Consider the following 15,094-nt stretch of genomic DNA (forward strand, 5'->3'; position numbering starts at 1 on the left):
TCGAAGATTAACGCCGCGTTCAAATTTAATAAGGAGGATCCCTCGAGGATTCCCGAAGGATTAGCCCGTTCCCTTCCGCTCCTCTTCTTTTTTTCTGCAACACGTTTATTAACGCGAGGAATATACTCTTAATTTTCTCTCCATTTCGTTGACGTTCCAGGGAAAAACTGGACTGGATTATGCGGAAAAATCACACCTCGATTGTTCATCGGAATAGTATTTACGAAGTGCAGCATTGTACCTCCTTGATAAGATAATCCTGGACGGGGTAATCCTCTCTCTTGAGCCGAAGGAGTTTAACGGTCGCGTTATCATTTCTTCCATTTCTCGCCGTTGTCGTAACCCAACTTGAAGAAATCCTTCAAAACGACGTTGAACGTTACGGTAACGGCTCCCTCGACCCTCATGCGTGTGACTGCAATATTGTGAAACACAAAGCTTGAGGAGGAAGCAATAAAACGGAAGCCAGAGAAATTTCCGTAGGAGAATCTCAAGAGTTGACAGAATTCACGAAAATATTGTTATTATTATTTTTATTATTATTATAAGGCTATTAACGTCGGAATAAACTTTCCCGGAATCGCGCTTAAGAGCTTCTTCATCAATCTTTATCGATGTCTTTATCAAAAGTCGTTCGTAAGAAATTGTCTAGAAAAAAAAATTATTCCATTAATTCAAGTAATTAATTCCCTTTCTCGGAAATATTATTTTTTCACGAAACGAAGAGTCGAGATTATCTCTTTCGTTTGATTCTTGAGGAAGGATCCCCGATGAAACGAATTAATTTATTCGACTCGCGAATCGCACTCTCTTCGTTCCAGATGCGCCGGATATAATTACTTTAACGTCAATATGTATGGATGCACTAATGAGAAATGTCTCGGTGCATTTCCTTACGTTCTCTGCCGCCGCCGGATGCTAGGATGGCGGGATCAATTAATTCCGGTCTCCTGCCGGTTAACCACTCCATGAAACGTTGTAACGTGGACGACGATTCCGGCACGTAGATGAATACCCTGCGATAATTTCGAGATTTTAGCGAAGCATGTTCGCGGTGCGAATTTCAGAGCGCATTCGATACGTTTCAAAAGGAATGACATATGCGGAAATGTTAGCGAATATGTGGATTACGATCGAATATATTCATCTTCGATTCGCACGGACTTGACTACAAGAAAGTGTGACTTGCGAAAATGCATGTAAATTTCACGATCCGCGTCGCATACAGCGCATACATTGTGTCGCATTCTTCTTCGTCAAGTCTCTCTGTCTGCATCGGATTTTTCTGAATGCCGTTGGTATGCGCGTGTTTATGGACCTTCTGGATTCGGAGAATTTCACTTTATGCATACGCGATTTCCTGATTCGTATCAAAATCCAATTTCATCGTCGAAAAAATTCGTTTTCAGACGCAATAGATCCACGTGAGAGAAAATTATCGCTTAAGGATGTTTTGTACCTATTTTTAAAATATCGAGAATTTAATGAAAATCGTACAGAATATCCTTACATATGTTTAGAATCTTCAGTACAATTTTTAAATCGATTTACTAAAGCGTTCACAAGTTATAAGGATTTTAATTTGCACCGAATTAACATGTGTTCTTATGGGAAACGTATGATCACGTCGATTCAAATGACAAAAACACATGGAAAAAATATTCAGAATTTGTTTAAAATTTACAAAAGTTTAGATACAGAGGAAATATTTGGTCAAATAATATTATACAAGTACTAGGTGGTTAAAAAGATATTAAATATAATTTAATGAAGCTAGCCATGTATCTGTCACAAGACGAAATTCTCTACTAAAAGTTAATCATTTCGATTAACAAAATTCGGAATATTTCAGTAAAAACGCAATAAATATTAAAAAATACATCTCTGCACTGTAGCTAAGATCAAATTATAATATTCCACGCAATTTCTCATACTCAAAATACACCAAAAGTAGATATTCGTCAATATTGATTTTCAGCTGCTTTTTGCTGGGATTGTACATACAAAACATCCTTAATATAGGATAATGAATTTATCTCCCCGTCTTCTATTATATTCCTTCTTTTTTTCGCTGATGTATCGTGGGAACGCGTCGCAAAATAATTTTTTCGTGAAATCCGTTGATCGGATTTTTCGACGCACGCGACGCGAACTAGCAAATGCGTGTCTCTCATGGAATAACATGGAATGATAGAAAATACATATTTCTCTGTGATGTACGCGCGATACGTGCGATGCATGAGAATGTGGACAAGTTGAACGTTTACCTTACAAACGCGACAGATGAAAATACGAAAAAAATTGCAGAGCATAACAGGCTTGACAAAGAGGTATTCAATCACGCGAATACGAGGGAAATGATTTGTTTCTTTCGTTGTTGCAGCTAATGTGTTGCCAGCTTTATGAATAATAATGTCATTTATAAATGTTCTCTTTCTCTCTCTCAGAAGAAAAGTGACGTTTCCGGGCCACTGAAAATTTCAAATTTATTTTCGCTAACTGATCGATGGCCGGTTTGAAAGAGTTTTGCTAAAGGCCAACACAATGAAAACTAGAAATATTCTATAAATCAATGAATAATGTAGTACACTCGACCCTTTCTCGAATGTTTCTTTGTGCTGTAATACATCTGGATTACGGAACGCAAAATAAATATATATTTTCCGTAAAAACTGAAATTCAAAAATATAGGAATTTTTATGGCATATATATTCAACGTGTTTTCAAAATTAGATTCTCTTCCGCGTGCTTTATTCGAACAATACCTTTTCTCGTGATGTCCCGTTTTCAAAGGCAAATGGCATACTCCGTATCCCCTAATGACGTCATGACCGAATAAATCCAATCCGTAGATCGACATAACAAGCTGCGGCCCTGTAACAAATATGCATATCTCACTCTCTTTATTTATAATTTAGAAAGTGTAACATGTGATATAAGTAGAAAAATTTTATACAGTTTTTATATTATATAATTTTTCATGTAACGAAAAGAATTTTAATCGATTCTTACATCCGTGTGGATTTGTACTTTTGAACGTAATATCCAGGGGAAAATTCCAAACGGCGAGGTTCCTCGGATCATTGCTACACTTACACATTTGCGTCAAACCTTCTTCGATTCCCTGTAAAAAATATATAATTAAAATAAATAATTTAAACTATCAATATAAATTTTTGTGTCTTATTTGCCTCTGTCTCTTAAATATTATAACGGAAGTTAATATTCGCATGACAAAAAAATAATTCAATAAGTAAAGATATTCAATAAAGAGTATGCAGAATAAAAACACGGAAAAGAAACAGAAGCAAGCGCAGAAAACGTGGATGTGAATTATTTATAGAAAATTTCTTTCAGCTAAACTTTTGCCTCTTTTTCGGACCATCTTATAATAAAATAATATTTTATATATGAAAACGTCAGGAAAATAAATATTGAATACAAATGTAATATTTAAAAAATCGTGTATGCTTTAAACAAAAACGACCTCAACAGAATGTAAATATCTTTATGTGAACATATTATTTCTTTAGCTTTACAAATGCTGGTATTTTTGCAATGTCATACCGTCACGTCTGTGAAATTTTGTATCCAGTAGTTGTAATCGATAAGGAACTTCATACATACATATGTATATTAGCTTGTTTCCTTCTTGTGTTTTATATTATTTAATAAAGAGTTTTATTTTATTTTTACATATGCAGAAAAATTAATTAAAGTAAAAAAATATGATACAATATACACGTTACTTTTTTACGTTATATTTAAACATATTATTGGAATTAATGGTCAGTCCCTCGACGGTTAATCATTAATTATTAAATTAATTCAATTTTGCAAAAGCTAAATTATGCAAAATAATTTATTATTAAAAGAGACATATACTAATAAATATAACGTAAACTCGCTGTGAATTTGGATAAATAAATTTTGCATAATTTATAAGTTTTGCATACTGATTATAATTTAATCTCTTTATGAAGCCATAGACGAATAACTGTTGCATTTTGCAACAGATGCACACAATAGTTTATTGTCGCGAAAAGTAAAAGAGAAAAAATATATAAATAATAAAAAATATACGTAATAATGAATTTAATTTGAATTAATTCAATTAACTCGATTCTTTTTCGGCCAATATTCATATTAAAAAAACCGTTATATTATCTGAGCACAAACACACATACGCACGAAGAGAAGTTATATAAAATTTTTCCTTCCGACATAATCCAATATGGCTGCAAAGTGGCCTAGATTGCTGAGAGGATTTTATGACGTGATTGTAACGTGATTTTATTGTTCTCTTTGAGTTTCTTTTATTATTGTAAGAGCTTACCGTAACTACGTTCCATTCGGGTCCGAAATGAAAACTGTACTTGCAGTAAACGTTATCGGCATCATAGAAGTCTGCATGCTCAATGGACCCGGTGACGGATAAAAAAAATTGTCCTTCCACTGACATACTTGTCGAATAGAATCAACGTTGTTTTCTTTTTAAGCTTTCAACAATAGAATAAATTACGAGACTCAAAGAGCAATTGTGAAGAACCTCTTAACTTTCTGTTTGTGACATTGTACCTTACTCCGTTGCCATGGAAGCGCACCTGGTCGACACATATGTCACGTCAACGATATAAGCAAAGCATTTCTTAAGGGAATTTCTTTCTCCTAATTTTATTGTTGCAAATTAATTTTATTTATTGTCCAAACATTCTTTTTAAATAAAGTATATAATTATTCCGAATTAATTAATTTTTTCAATTATCAATGATTTTTGTCAAAACAATATAATTTATCGCTGTTGAAAAAAAATTTAATTAATTTTTTTTTAATCTTTCTTTCATATTTTTGTGTGTCTTTCATATTCTTGTCATCATTTTTGTGAAGGATATTTTAAGTTAACTTCTAGTTTATTTCTAATCTAAATTCTAATTAATTTCTAATTTATTTTTAATTAATTTCTAATTTATTTTTAATTAATTTCTAATTTGTTTTTAATTAATTTCTAATTTATTTTTTAATTTATTAATTTCTAATTTATTATTTATTTAATTTTAATTTTATGTCGTTTTTCTTATCTCCATATTTATCATCAAGGGAATTAATAATGTGCGACTTATTGGCTAGTAATTTATTTGTGCTCGTCGACGGCGAGACCAATACATTTTTTCTCCTATCAATCAACAACTAGAAAATGACGATTACCAAGCGTTTTCTTGGTACTGATGAGTATATACATGTAATAACGTCACGAGTTGTACGCGATTCAGAAACGAACGTATCCATCAATAAGATCTAAGTTTGGCGAACCGCAGAACAAGGATATCTCTAGAGTTTCTCAAATTCTTTTCTATGTAAGTATTGTCAAGAGCAAGGTAGAAGCGAGGAGGAAAGAGAAATCAATGATAAAGAAAAAGCGATTTCCCTAATAATATCACGCATCTAAAAATATATCTAAAAAACATTTGAAAGATTAAGATCCTTAAAATGTTTTCACGATATACGTTTAAACATTCGCGTTACGATGAACTATAATGCTACTAGGCACTATGGCATATATATAACTCGCTTCCAGGGAACAAAATGATTTTTACAATGTTATGCACCTCGAGCGACTTTGCCTCATTCTACGACGCGGTGGCACGTTATCTTCGTTTTCACACAAACGCGTTATACGTTTTAATAATCGGCTAATCTCCGTGAGTGAATACTTGATTTATCGGCTCGAAATTTCCTTCATACGATTCAAGGCGGAGCCGGCTTTGAACCAATCGATCTGTTGCTCGTTCATCGTGTGGTTCAAAGTGATGTTATCCACCTTGCCATCCTTGTGCTTGATTTGCGCTTTCACTGGCTGCAAGAATGATAATAAATGAGAGACGTGGAAGTCTTATATAAAATATAAAGGAAAGAAATCGTAGATCTTTGATTAAAGGACATTTCAGATTTGTTTTTCATCCTGTAGTTTTAGGCGAGTAAATTGTCATTCATAAACCAACCTTGCCAGGTGCCAGATCCTTCAATCCAAGAAGACTGATCTTGTCATTAGGCTGGATCTTATCATAATCGGCGGGGTCGGAGAAAGTCAAAGGCAGGAGACCCTGTTTCTTCAGATTCGTCTCATGGATACGAGCGAAGCTCTTGACTATGATGGCACGACCGCCAAGGTGACGCGGTTCTAAAGCTGCATGCTCCCTCGAAGAACCCTCGCCGTAATTCTCGTCGCCTACAGCAACCCATTTTATACCCTTCTTCTTGTAATCGCGTGCAACGTCTGGCACGGCACCCCATTCGTTTGTCACTTGATTCCTAATCTTGTTCATCTCGCTATTTTCAGAATTAACGGCGCTAAAAAAAAATATACAATTAAAATGACACTTGTCAATTTTACAAAGAGCTAAATTTTTTTACAAAAATCTGTATATTTTTTATAATTTTTATTATCTAATAAGATAATATTTCATAAGTGATTTGACTCCATCATGTACTTGCATAAGATATCCAACTTACCCGATAAACATGTTGTTGGAAATATTGTCGAGATGTCCACGATATTTAAGCCACGGACCTGCCGCGGAGATGTGATCGGTCGTACACTTGCCTTTGACCTTAATCAGAATCGTCAGATCCTCCAAATCCTGGCCGTTCCACTTGTCAAAAGGGTCGAGTAACTGTAATCTTTTGCTCTTAGAATCTACGTCAACTTTGACCTTGCTACCGTCTGCCGGCGGTGCATCGTAAGTGTCCACACCAGGATCGAAACCGCTGTTAGGTAATTCGTCACCTATACAAGCACATAGATATTTATTAGCAACAAATCATACATATATAAGTATTTCTATAAATTTATTTAAATTATTTAAATTAAATTATTATAATTATTTATTTAAATTAATTAAATTAAATTATTATAATTATTTATTATTAAAATATATTCTATAAATTTTTGCATTAAAAATTATATAAGCAATATACATGTATTTTCCCTCCCCTTCTCTTTGATAATTATGCAATATACATAAATTATTATTATTGACTAACCATATGGATTGTCCAGGAGGAATTCTTTTCCATCTTTGCCTTTTAGTCTGTCGCTAACAGGGTTGAAGTCAAGTCGACCAGCAATGGACAGAGCAGTTACAAGCTCGGGGCTAGTGACAAACGCGTGTGTCGCTGGATTAGCGTCGTTTCGTCCGGTAAAGTTTCGGTTGTACGATGTGACGATCGTGTTCTTATCGCCCTTTTTGATATCCTGGCGATTCCACTGACCGATGCAAGGCCCGCAAGCATTAGCTAACACTGTACCGCCAAATTCACGAAGAACTTCAGCCTGGAATAAATCAACGCAATGTAATTATAATATATAGCTTTATATTTAAACTATTTTCAATCATCTTTTATGAAAAATCATATCGAGTTGAAAAAGAGATGTATAACTGTTATAATAAAACAATATTGAGTAAGTTTATGGTACTTAGAAAAATGGGGAAAACTTACAATTCCATCGCGCTCGATGGTTGCGCGGATTTGCTCGGATCCAGGAGTAACATTGAATGCGGATTTTGCCTTCAAACCATGCTTCAGAGCCTGCTTGGCGATGTTTGCGCACCGACCCATGTCTTCGTAGGAGCTATTGGTGCAAGAACCGATCAAGCCGACCTTGATTTCGTTGGGCCAGCCATTTTTCTTTGCAGCCTCGCCTATCATGTATGAGTTTGTATATATTTTTAAAAGACGCAACTAAAAAAATAGATCTTTTTCCAAGCTTCGAACACTTTAATTACCTAGTTTAGAGATCGGATGAGCCAAGTCGGGTGTAAAGGGTCCGTTTACATGCGGTTCCAACGTGGACAGGTCCAGTTCGATGATCTGATCGTACTTGGCGTTAGAATCCGCCGTCAGTAGACTCTTGTGTTGATCGGCGGCTCCGGCGATTTCCGAGCGTCCAGTCGCCTTCAGATAATCCTGCATCCTGTAATTATACGGGAAGATCGAGGTGGTGGCACCGATCTCGGCGCCCATGTTGCAAATGGTGGCCATCCCGGTGCAGCTGATGCTGTCGACGCCTGGCCCGAAATATTCCACGATGGCACCGGTACCGCCCTTGACGGTGAGAATACCGGCCACTTTTAGAATGATGTCCTTGGGACTGGTCCAGCCCTTGAGCTCGCCCGTGAGCTTTACGCCGATCACCTTGGGACACTTGAGCTCCCACGGGATGTTCGCCATAACGTCGACGGCATCGGCACCGCCGACCCCGATGCACAGGCAACCTAGACCGCCACCGTTCGGCGTGTGCGAATCGGTACCGATCATCAGTAAACCCGGGAAGGCATAATTCTCGAGGATGATTTGATGAATGATTCCGGAGCCGGGATTCCAAAAGCCCACGCCGTATTTAGCGCCAGCTGTTTTTAAGAAATTGTAGACTTCCTCATTGATGTCCTTGGCTCGTGCGAGATCTTCAGCGCCGCCGATTTGCGCCTCGATCAAGTGGTCGCAGTGGATGGTGGAGGGCACTGCCACCTTTGGTAGACCTGAGAGGGAGAGAAAGAGAAAAAGATTTCCATTTAGCATCGCGATAATCCCTGAAAGTCTCACGTTGATGAAGCATTGAACGTCAATGACTAGTAATCATACCAGAACTGATGAATTGCAACATTGCCATTTGCGCGGTCGCGTCTTGCATAGCCACGCGATCCGGCCGCAGTCGAAGGTAACTGGTACCACGGACAATCTCTTGCTTGGCAGGTTCATCGAGGTGAGAATAGAGAACTTTCTCGGATAGAGTCAGCGGCCGATTCAATCTGGAAACAAATAGTCATTTAAGAAGGAGATACAAGAGCGGTTTTAATTTTTCTTTCTCTACGTACCTCTTTTTAACTACTTTGAGATTTTCTTCCAGTTTGTCATAGGGCAGATAACTGGTCGAGTCGAACTTGGACATCGCCACTTTGGTGGCGGCGAAGCTTAAGGGACTCGCGCTGAAGCATCGCTGCTGCACGTCCGCCGCTAAAGCGGACAGTTTCTGCAAAGTAAACAGAATCTGAAAGACATCTTCAAGCAAAATCAAGTCGAATTATCCGCTGAATATTTTTTTAATATGTTTGACAGATGTATACATGTACATCAAGAAGTAAATCGTATTGATTAGCACGTGCCAGCCAAAATTTTTGTCTCATATGCTACGCAACGCTGTTTATTTCTGATCACAATTACGTAATTAGACCCGAGATGCTTGACATTTGATGCACTTGAAATATTCTTTCGTCACAGATAAGCCGTGTGATGAATACGTTGGGATAATAAATAACGATAACCTTCGACAATGCACAGTAACAGTAATAACGCGATATTTCGCAGCCAGGCGCATCGACGTGCAATAAGTTTCACGCTATTTTTCTTCCCCTTAGCATACATTTTTTTTTATCTTTACGACTTCCTCCCCACCATCTTGAAGCCCGACTTTAAATTTCGCGCTCCTCACACACCTGCGCCACATGATACGCATTGAATATAACGTTCTCGAAAAGAGAGCGATATATATGCGCAGTTTGGCACGTGATTACGTAATCTTATATCTCATCTTGTAGGATTCCTCATTTTTGGATTCGCTCAAATTTACGAATTTCGAGACGAATTCGTTCGCGTGGAGCATCGGCGCGTCTATCGTGCCTTTTCTCTCCCATGGCCGATTTTCCAGCTCGCACATGAAAAAATTACTCCGAAAAATCGGAGCAACGAGGGACCCTGATCGCGGGAAGATCGTCTCGCGCACTCCGGACAATGTCAATGTCAATCACTCGCGTCACCGGTTACGAAGAGTCTCGAGTTACTGTCACAATAGCTCGTAAAGGCTGCGTTAATCATCAGGGGTCAAATAGTATTGACCTCTGAAAAAGAGGAGGCTCATTCCGGAGCTCACGCGTTCCATCTCGGATCTCTCGCGATTTTCGTGGATCTTCGAGTCTCCTCTCGTCTTTACCTGTGCACGAAGAACACGCGTGCAATACGACATGCTGAGGGTGAATTAGCGATCCACCGTCTGTTAATTCCTGTGTTCGAAAGGCGCAAGCGCGGGATGGAAAGTGCGTGACGGTTCGCCCTCGTTGACAGCTCGTGGCAGCTCTTCTCGAACTGGCCACTACAAGAAGACTGAGGGGAACACTTTGCGTCGTCTGTGTCGGCATTATTTTTGCGCCTGCGCACGAATTCGTATTTGCTCATATTCGGCATCACAATGATTAGGCCTGTCTAGATAATTATATCTGATAAAAAAATATTTACATTTTTTCGTCGAAAAATACCAGTTGTAAAAAGATGCGCGATAAATAGTACACTAAATTTCTCGGCATTATTGCAGTTAATTACCGTTAAAATTATTTCGAGGAAATATCGAGAGAAAGAAAAAATAAAAATAAAATAAGATAAGATAAAAATAAGATAAGATAAAAATACGTCACATGGCAGCATTTGTCACTTATAGATATGATAAATCCTATTTGCATGTGTACATTGTGAGCAGAAATAGAATAAAAAAAGTTAGAAAGAAGCCTTTATTGCATCATCTTATCTTTTCAATTTCATTATCCGAGTTTTACAAGAGTTGATTCATATTTTGTAATTTTTTAAATAATTTTATTTGATTTACTCGATATTTATTAAAAAATATAGTGTAACTAATTTAAATTCTGAAATGTTTGTTTTGAATAAATCGATAAGCATATCGAAGCGCTCTTTATTACTGACGAAATGTTCGTTGCTGGAGAGAATTAGCAGTCACCAGCAACACATAGTACCAGCAATCGATAAAGAAAAAGTCATGAAAATACATTGTGATTGCAGAGAGAAGACTGAGAGGTGTCATGGCTCGCTTTTAGATGATCCCTGAAAGCGATACGCCCGATTAATCTAAAAAACGTGGATATGAACTATAAAGCCAAAGTCCACGAAAGTTCTCAGAGAGTAACATATGTAAATGTGCACAATTTCTGATTCTGTTCCGTGCTATGTAAAAAATGCCTGTAGTACACGAAATGCCTATGTACACGAAATGCCATCAGTGCTGTATAGCAAAACGCATATGTATAAAATATAAATAAATTTTTAATTTTAATTTTTTAAATAAATTTTGTGGTCCTGTCTCTTTCCCTTTCTCTCTCTTTCTCTACACATACACAAATAAACACACACACATATAATATATATATATATATATATATATATATATATATATATATGTATATATAGTATAACGCTACAACTTTATTCTGAAATATCTACGTTATGTTTAGAAATATATATATATATATATATATATATATATATATATGTATATATATTTAATTTAAAACATTACATGAAATACACGCGCTGGAATTACATATATATATATATATATTCTATGTGTACATAAATACAGATATATTATCTCTTTTTGAAAGATATGTTAACATTGAAAAATTTAAATATAATATATATTTAATTAATTGATTCATATCTATTTATGTCGTATCACAAAGTAAGAAATTAAAATTTGACTTCAATCCCGAAAAATACTGTGATCTTCCAATATAATGTTCAAAGATAAAATAAATATTTTTCTATACATTCAATGTCATATTTATATATTTTTATTTACAAAAAAACAAAATGTCTGTTGTGGAATAAAAACCTTTTTAACCGTATTTTTATAAATCTTTTTAATTAGCAGTAAAATGATCTTTGATATTTATCAATCATTTTTTTTAATTATTTAAAAATGTAATTATTAATACATGTATAGAATTTGTTAAAGTAATCACTGATTCTTCTGAAGTTCTTTTAATTAAGATTCGAAAAATATAGATGTTGCAAAATATTTTAAATATCTCTTAAATATCTCTTCCTTTATATAAAATATAAAGAATTCATATGTCCTATTCTAATATAGTCAACATTATTTGTATACTTTTATTATAATTTTCTTACCAGCATAATATTTTTATGCTTAATATTTTATATAATATAATGTACTAAATTATAAAATTTAATATAATTACAAAATAGTATTATTAATAAATAGATTGCACACTGTCTTTTAGTTTCTAATTATTTTCAATCATTATGCATTTCTATCCAATAAATTCTCTTCTTCGAGTTCTTGGATTATTATGGTTTATTGTATTCCTTTGTATTAAAATTATAAAAATTATCATCATTTGTCATTCCTTCCTATGGAGTCCATACGAATACATAGAAATACTTTCTATGGACATTTGTTCTCAAATATAGATATTCAAATCACTGTAGTTGCCTTTTTCTCGATTATTGTCCCTTTTTCTTTCATTTTATTTAAAAATATTAATATAATTAATATAACAAATATTTATATAATTTTGGTATTTCTCTTAGTCTGACACTTCCCCTTCGACTTGTCCAGCATAGATAACTCTATCAATAACTACGATCGGTATTCATAACTCACTTTTATATTTAAGATCATACTTAAAATTATCTTAAATATAAGAAAAGTCTATACGAATATCGGTGTATGTTACCGCCGGAATAGCTCTCAGGCTCATTAAAATACTCAAACCTCCTCACCCGGCAAATGCCTTCCTTAAAATGGAGAATATTATCGAGAAGGCAAAATTTTTCATTTTCTTTCAATACAGAATTTAATACAAAAAGTTAATGTAAAATATAATATTATATAATTTGAAATGTAATACAAGATAAATTAACAATCCTTTTTTTTACGTGGGGAAAAAAAACTCTCTTAAAAAACACTCAAAAAATATTGATCCATAGAAAATTCTTAATATTAATAATATAATTATTGAAATATTTATTAATTAATTTTCCTTAATAATATTTAAACCTGCATTTCCTGATTCCTTAAAAGATACATAATATAAAATCAGCTAAATTAATCACATAATAGTAATAACAATCCTCTACTTTTTGAAAGGAAAATTAAAAAATCATAATAATCACCTAATAGCCCTAACAATCCTATTTCTCGATTAAGTGAAATTATTCGAGGAAAGCCTATCTCTAATCACGTATATTTTAATTACGTGCCCTAATTACGTTCTCTAACCGCATGCCCTAACTGCGTGAATAAATGTCCGACATTACGTACTATTGTACGTAAAGCTTTTCTTCAAACCAGTTGAACTTACTTTTCGTTGATTCTGGCCACTTTTTCGCTCGATCTCTAATCAGAGATCGAAAAAGGAGATAAATACTCCTTCTTTTGCCGATTAATTCCCGGCAAATGAGCGTAAATATTTCACGCTCATCGTAACGATCGCTCGATTTTACGATCGTTTCTTAAATATTTGAATATAACTTTATTTTAACTCAAATAAAGCCAAATTACTACAAATTTCTATATACTACATTTTGTAATAAAATATAAAATTCATGTGTGTGTATAACTTTTATGATATTACAAATTATTTAATTAATTAATCGTTTGGCTTTATTTTAAGTTAAAGTAAAATTTAAAAACAATATCTACAAACAAATTCTACAATGGATGAGCTATGATATAAGAAATTAGAATGAAATAAGTGCGCGTTATAAGAATAAAGTAGTATCAAAAATTGATAAAATTGTTAAAATTACTAATGCGTGCTCTTGATTTAATAAACTACTCAAGTCTTTACAAAAAAAATTTTCTTTTCTTGATTCTCTTTTTTAAATTAATACTTCAATATATTTTCGCAATAGATGCAAAGTATTTCGAAAAAATTTATTAAAAGTTATTTAATTTAATCTATCCTAGCTCATCCATTTTAAGGCAACGGACTTACTCTACAATTCACAATCTACAATATACAATCTACAATCTACAATCTACAATCTACAATCTACATCTACAATCTCTACGAATCCGTTACCTTAAAGTTAAATAAAAGTTTTTCTCACTCACCGGCACTGATGCGCAACAGCGGAGTTATAATTATCGAAGCTACGTTGTCTGTAACATACAAATATAAAATTCATTTATATTAATGCTCACAAAATGCAATCAATATTTCAAAAAATTTTTATCGCGCGGAATTTTATATCCGATGTGTAAAATAATAAGCAGAGATAAACACGTGTGGGGAAAATTTTTATAAAATTTTAAAACTGTTTTTTAAGAAAGTTTTTTAAAAAGTTTTATATAACTTTTATAAAAATCTTTCTCTCTAATTTTCTCTTTAATTCATTTAAATAATAAGATCGAATTATTATGCGTACGATTTATAACAATTGATATACAAATAATAAATATTCACCATCAGGTTGCTCCGCCGATGCAAGATGCCTCTCCCAGGCCTCCTCCTCCTCTCATGTTATTGACGCGCGATACTTTCAACGGCACTCCCGCACTCACGAGCGATATTTTTATATCGCAATTTTCGTTATTTTACGCGCGATACTAAACGGCACTCCCGCACTACTTCGGTATTCGGATTAAAAATTTGGTCGCGCGATGTATATATTTAATATATATATATATATATATATATATATATATATATATATATATATATATACTTTCAACGACACTCCCGGTTTCGGTACGAGCGAAAATCTCATTTCATTTACGAGACTTAACTTTGAGCCAACAGATCGGGAGTGCAACGATACAACGAGCAAAGATTAGGCCCGAACCGGAAAGAAGACGAAATGATTGAGGAATAGAGGAAAATAAATTTCACCAGCTCTTTTTCGCGCATAATTATCCTATCTCGTATCGAACCTGGACCCGCTAAACATGATTTCAGGTGCTTCGCCCGGAACACGAAGTTTCCCGCAATGCAGGATATGGCTACACCAGGCTGGTAGACGGCAAAAGAAGAGGATACCCACATTTTTTAAATGCTAACATTCAGCAATTTAAAAAATGGGGAGGCAACCCCTTTTACCGAGCGAAAATCATGCTTAGGGGAATCCACTCGACTCCTCGACAGGGTTAACACACGCAGTGCGTGTGGCTGTAGGGTAGACGAGCAAAGAGAAGGGACCCATTGACGACCATTCCGAGCAATCGATCGAGTTCTAACTAATTCGGGCCGAATCATTTGACGAAGTAGGAAGCACGAAGCGCGAGTGT

At 34.7% G+C, this 15,094-nt stretch overlaps 2 protein-coding genes across 4 annotated transcripts; both read right to left on the reverse strand.

The window, feature by feature from the left end:
* On the reverse strand, nt 1-4,629 carry LOC105248545 (B9 domain-containing protein 1). 2 transcript variants are annotated; one of them, XM_011253387.3, is made up of 5 exons: nt 4,337-4,629; nt 3,013-3,124; nt 2,766-2,874; nt 898-1,016; nt 1-415 (listed from the first exon to the last, which is right to left on the reverse strand). In XM_011253387.3, exons 1-5 carry the CDS (start codon nt 4,460-4,462, stop codon nt 312-314), a joined length of 570 nt encoding a protein of 189 aa, XP_011251689.1. In that variant the 5' UTR covers nt 4,463-4,629; the 3' UTR covers nt 1-311. The 2 variants fall into 2 exon arrangements, with proteins under 2 accessions (XP_011251689.1, XP_025266623.1); XM_025410838.1 differs by lacking the exon at nt 1-415 and adding an exon at nt 422-648.
* Nucleotides 4,630-5,116: 487 nt separating this feature from the next.
* Nucleotides 5,117-10,167, reverse strand: LOC105248546 (probable aconitate hydratase, mitochondrial). Of its 2 annotated transcripts, none has more exons than XM_011253391.3 (9): nt 9,986-10,167; nt 8,874-9,028; nt 8,641-8,807; nt 7,785-8,537; nt 7,498-7,700; nt 7,042-7,330; nt 6,511-6,784; nt 6,000-6,348; nt 5,117-5,854 (listed from the first exon to the last, which is right to left on the reverse strand). In XM_011253391.3, exons 1-9 carry the CDS (start codon nt 10,016-10,018, stop codon nt 5,717-5,719), a joined length of 2,361 nt encoding a protein of 786 aa, XP_011251693.2. In that variant the 5' UTR covers nt 10,019-10,167; the 3' UTR covers nt 5,117-5,716. The 2 variants fall into 2 exon arrangements, with proteins under 2 accessions (XP_011251693.2, XP_025266589.1); XM_025410804.1 differs by lacking the exon at nt 9,986-10,167 and adding an exon at nt 9,123-9,197 and having other exon boundaries at nt 8,874-9,046.
* Nucleotides 10,168-15,094: the final 4,927 nt, after the last annotated feature.

The sequence above is a fragment of the Camponotus floridanus genome, unplaced genomic scaffold, assembly GCF_003227725.1.
Source record: "Camponotus floridanus strain SB8 unplaced genomic scaffold, Cflo_v7.5 scaffold35, whole genome shotgun sequence".
Classification (NCBI taxonomy): domain Eukaryota; kingdom Metazoa; phylum Arthropoda; class Insecta; order Hymenoptera; family Formicidae; genus Camponotus; species Camponotus floridanus.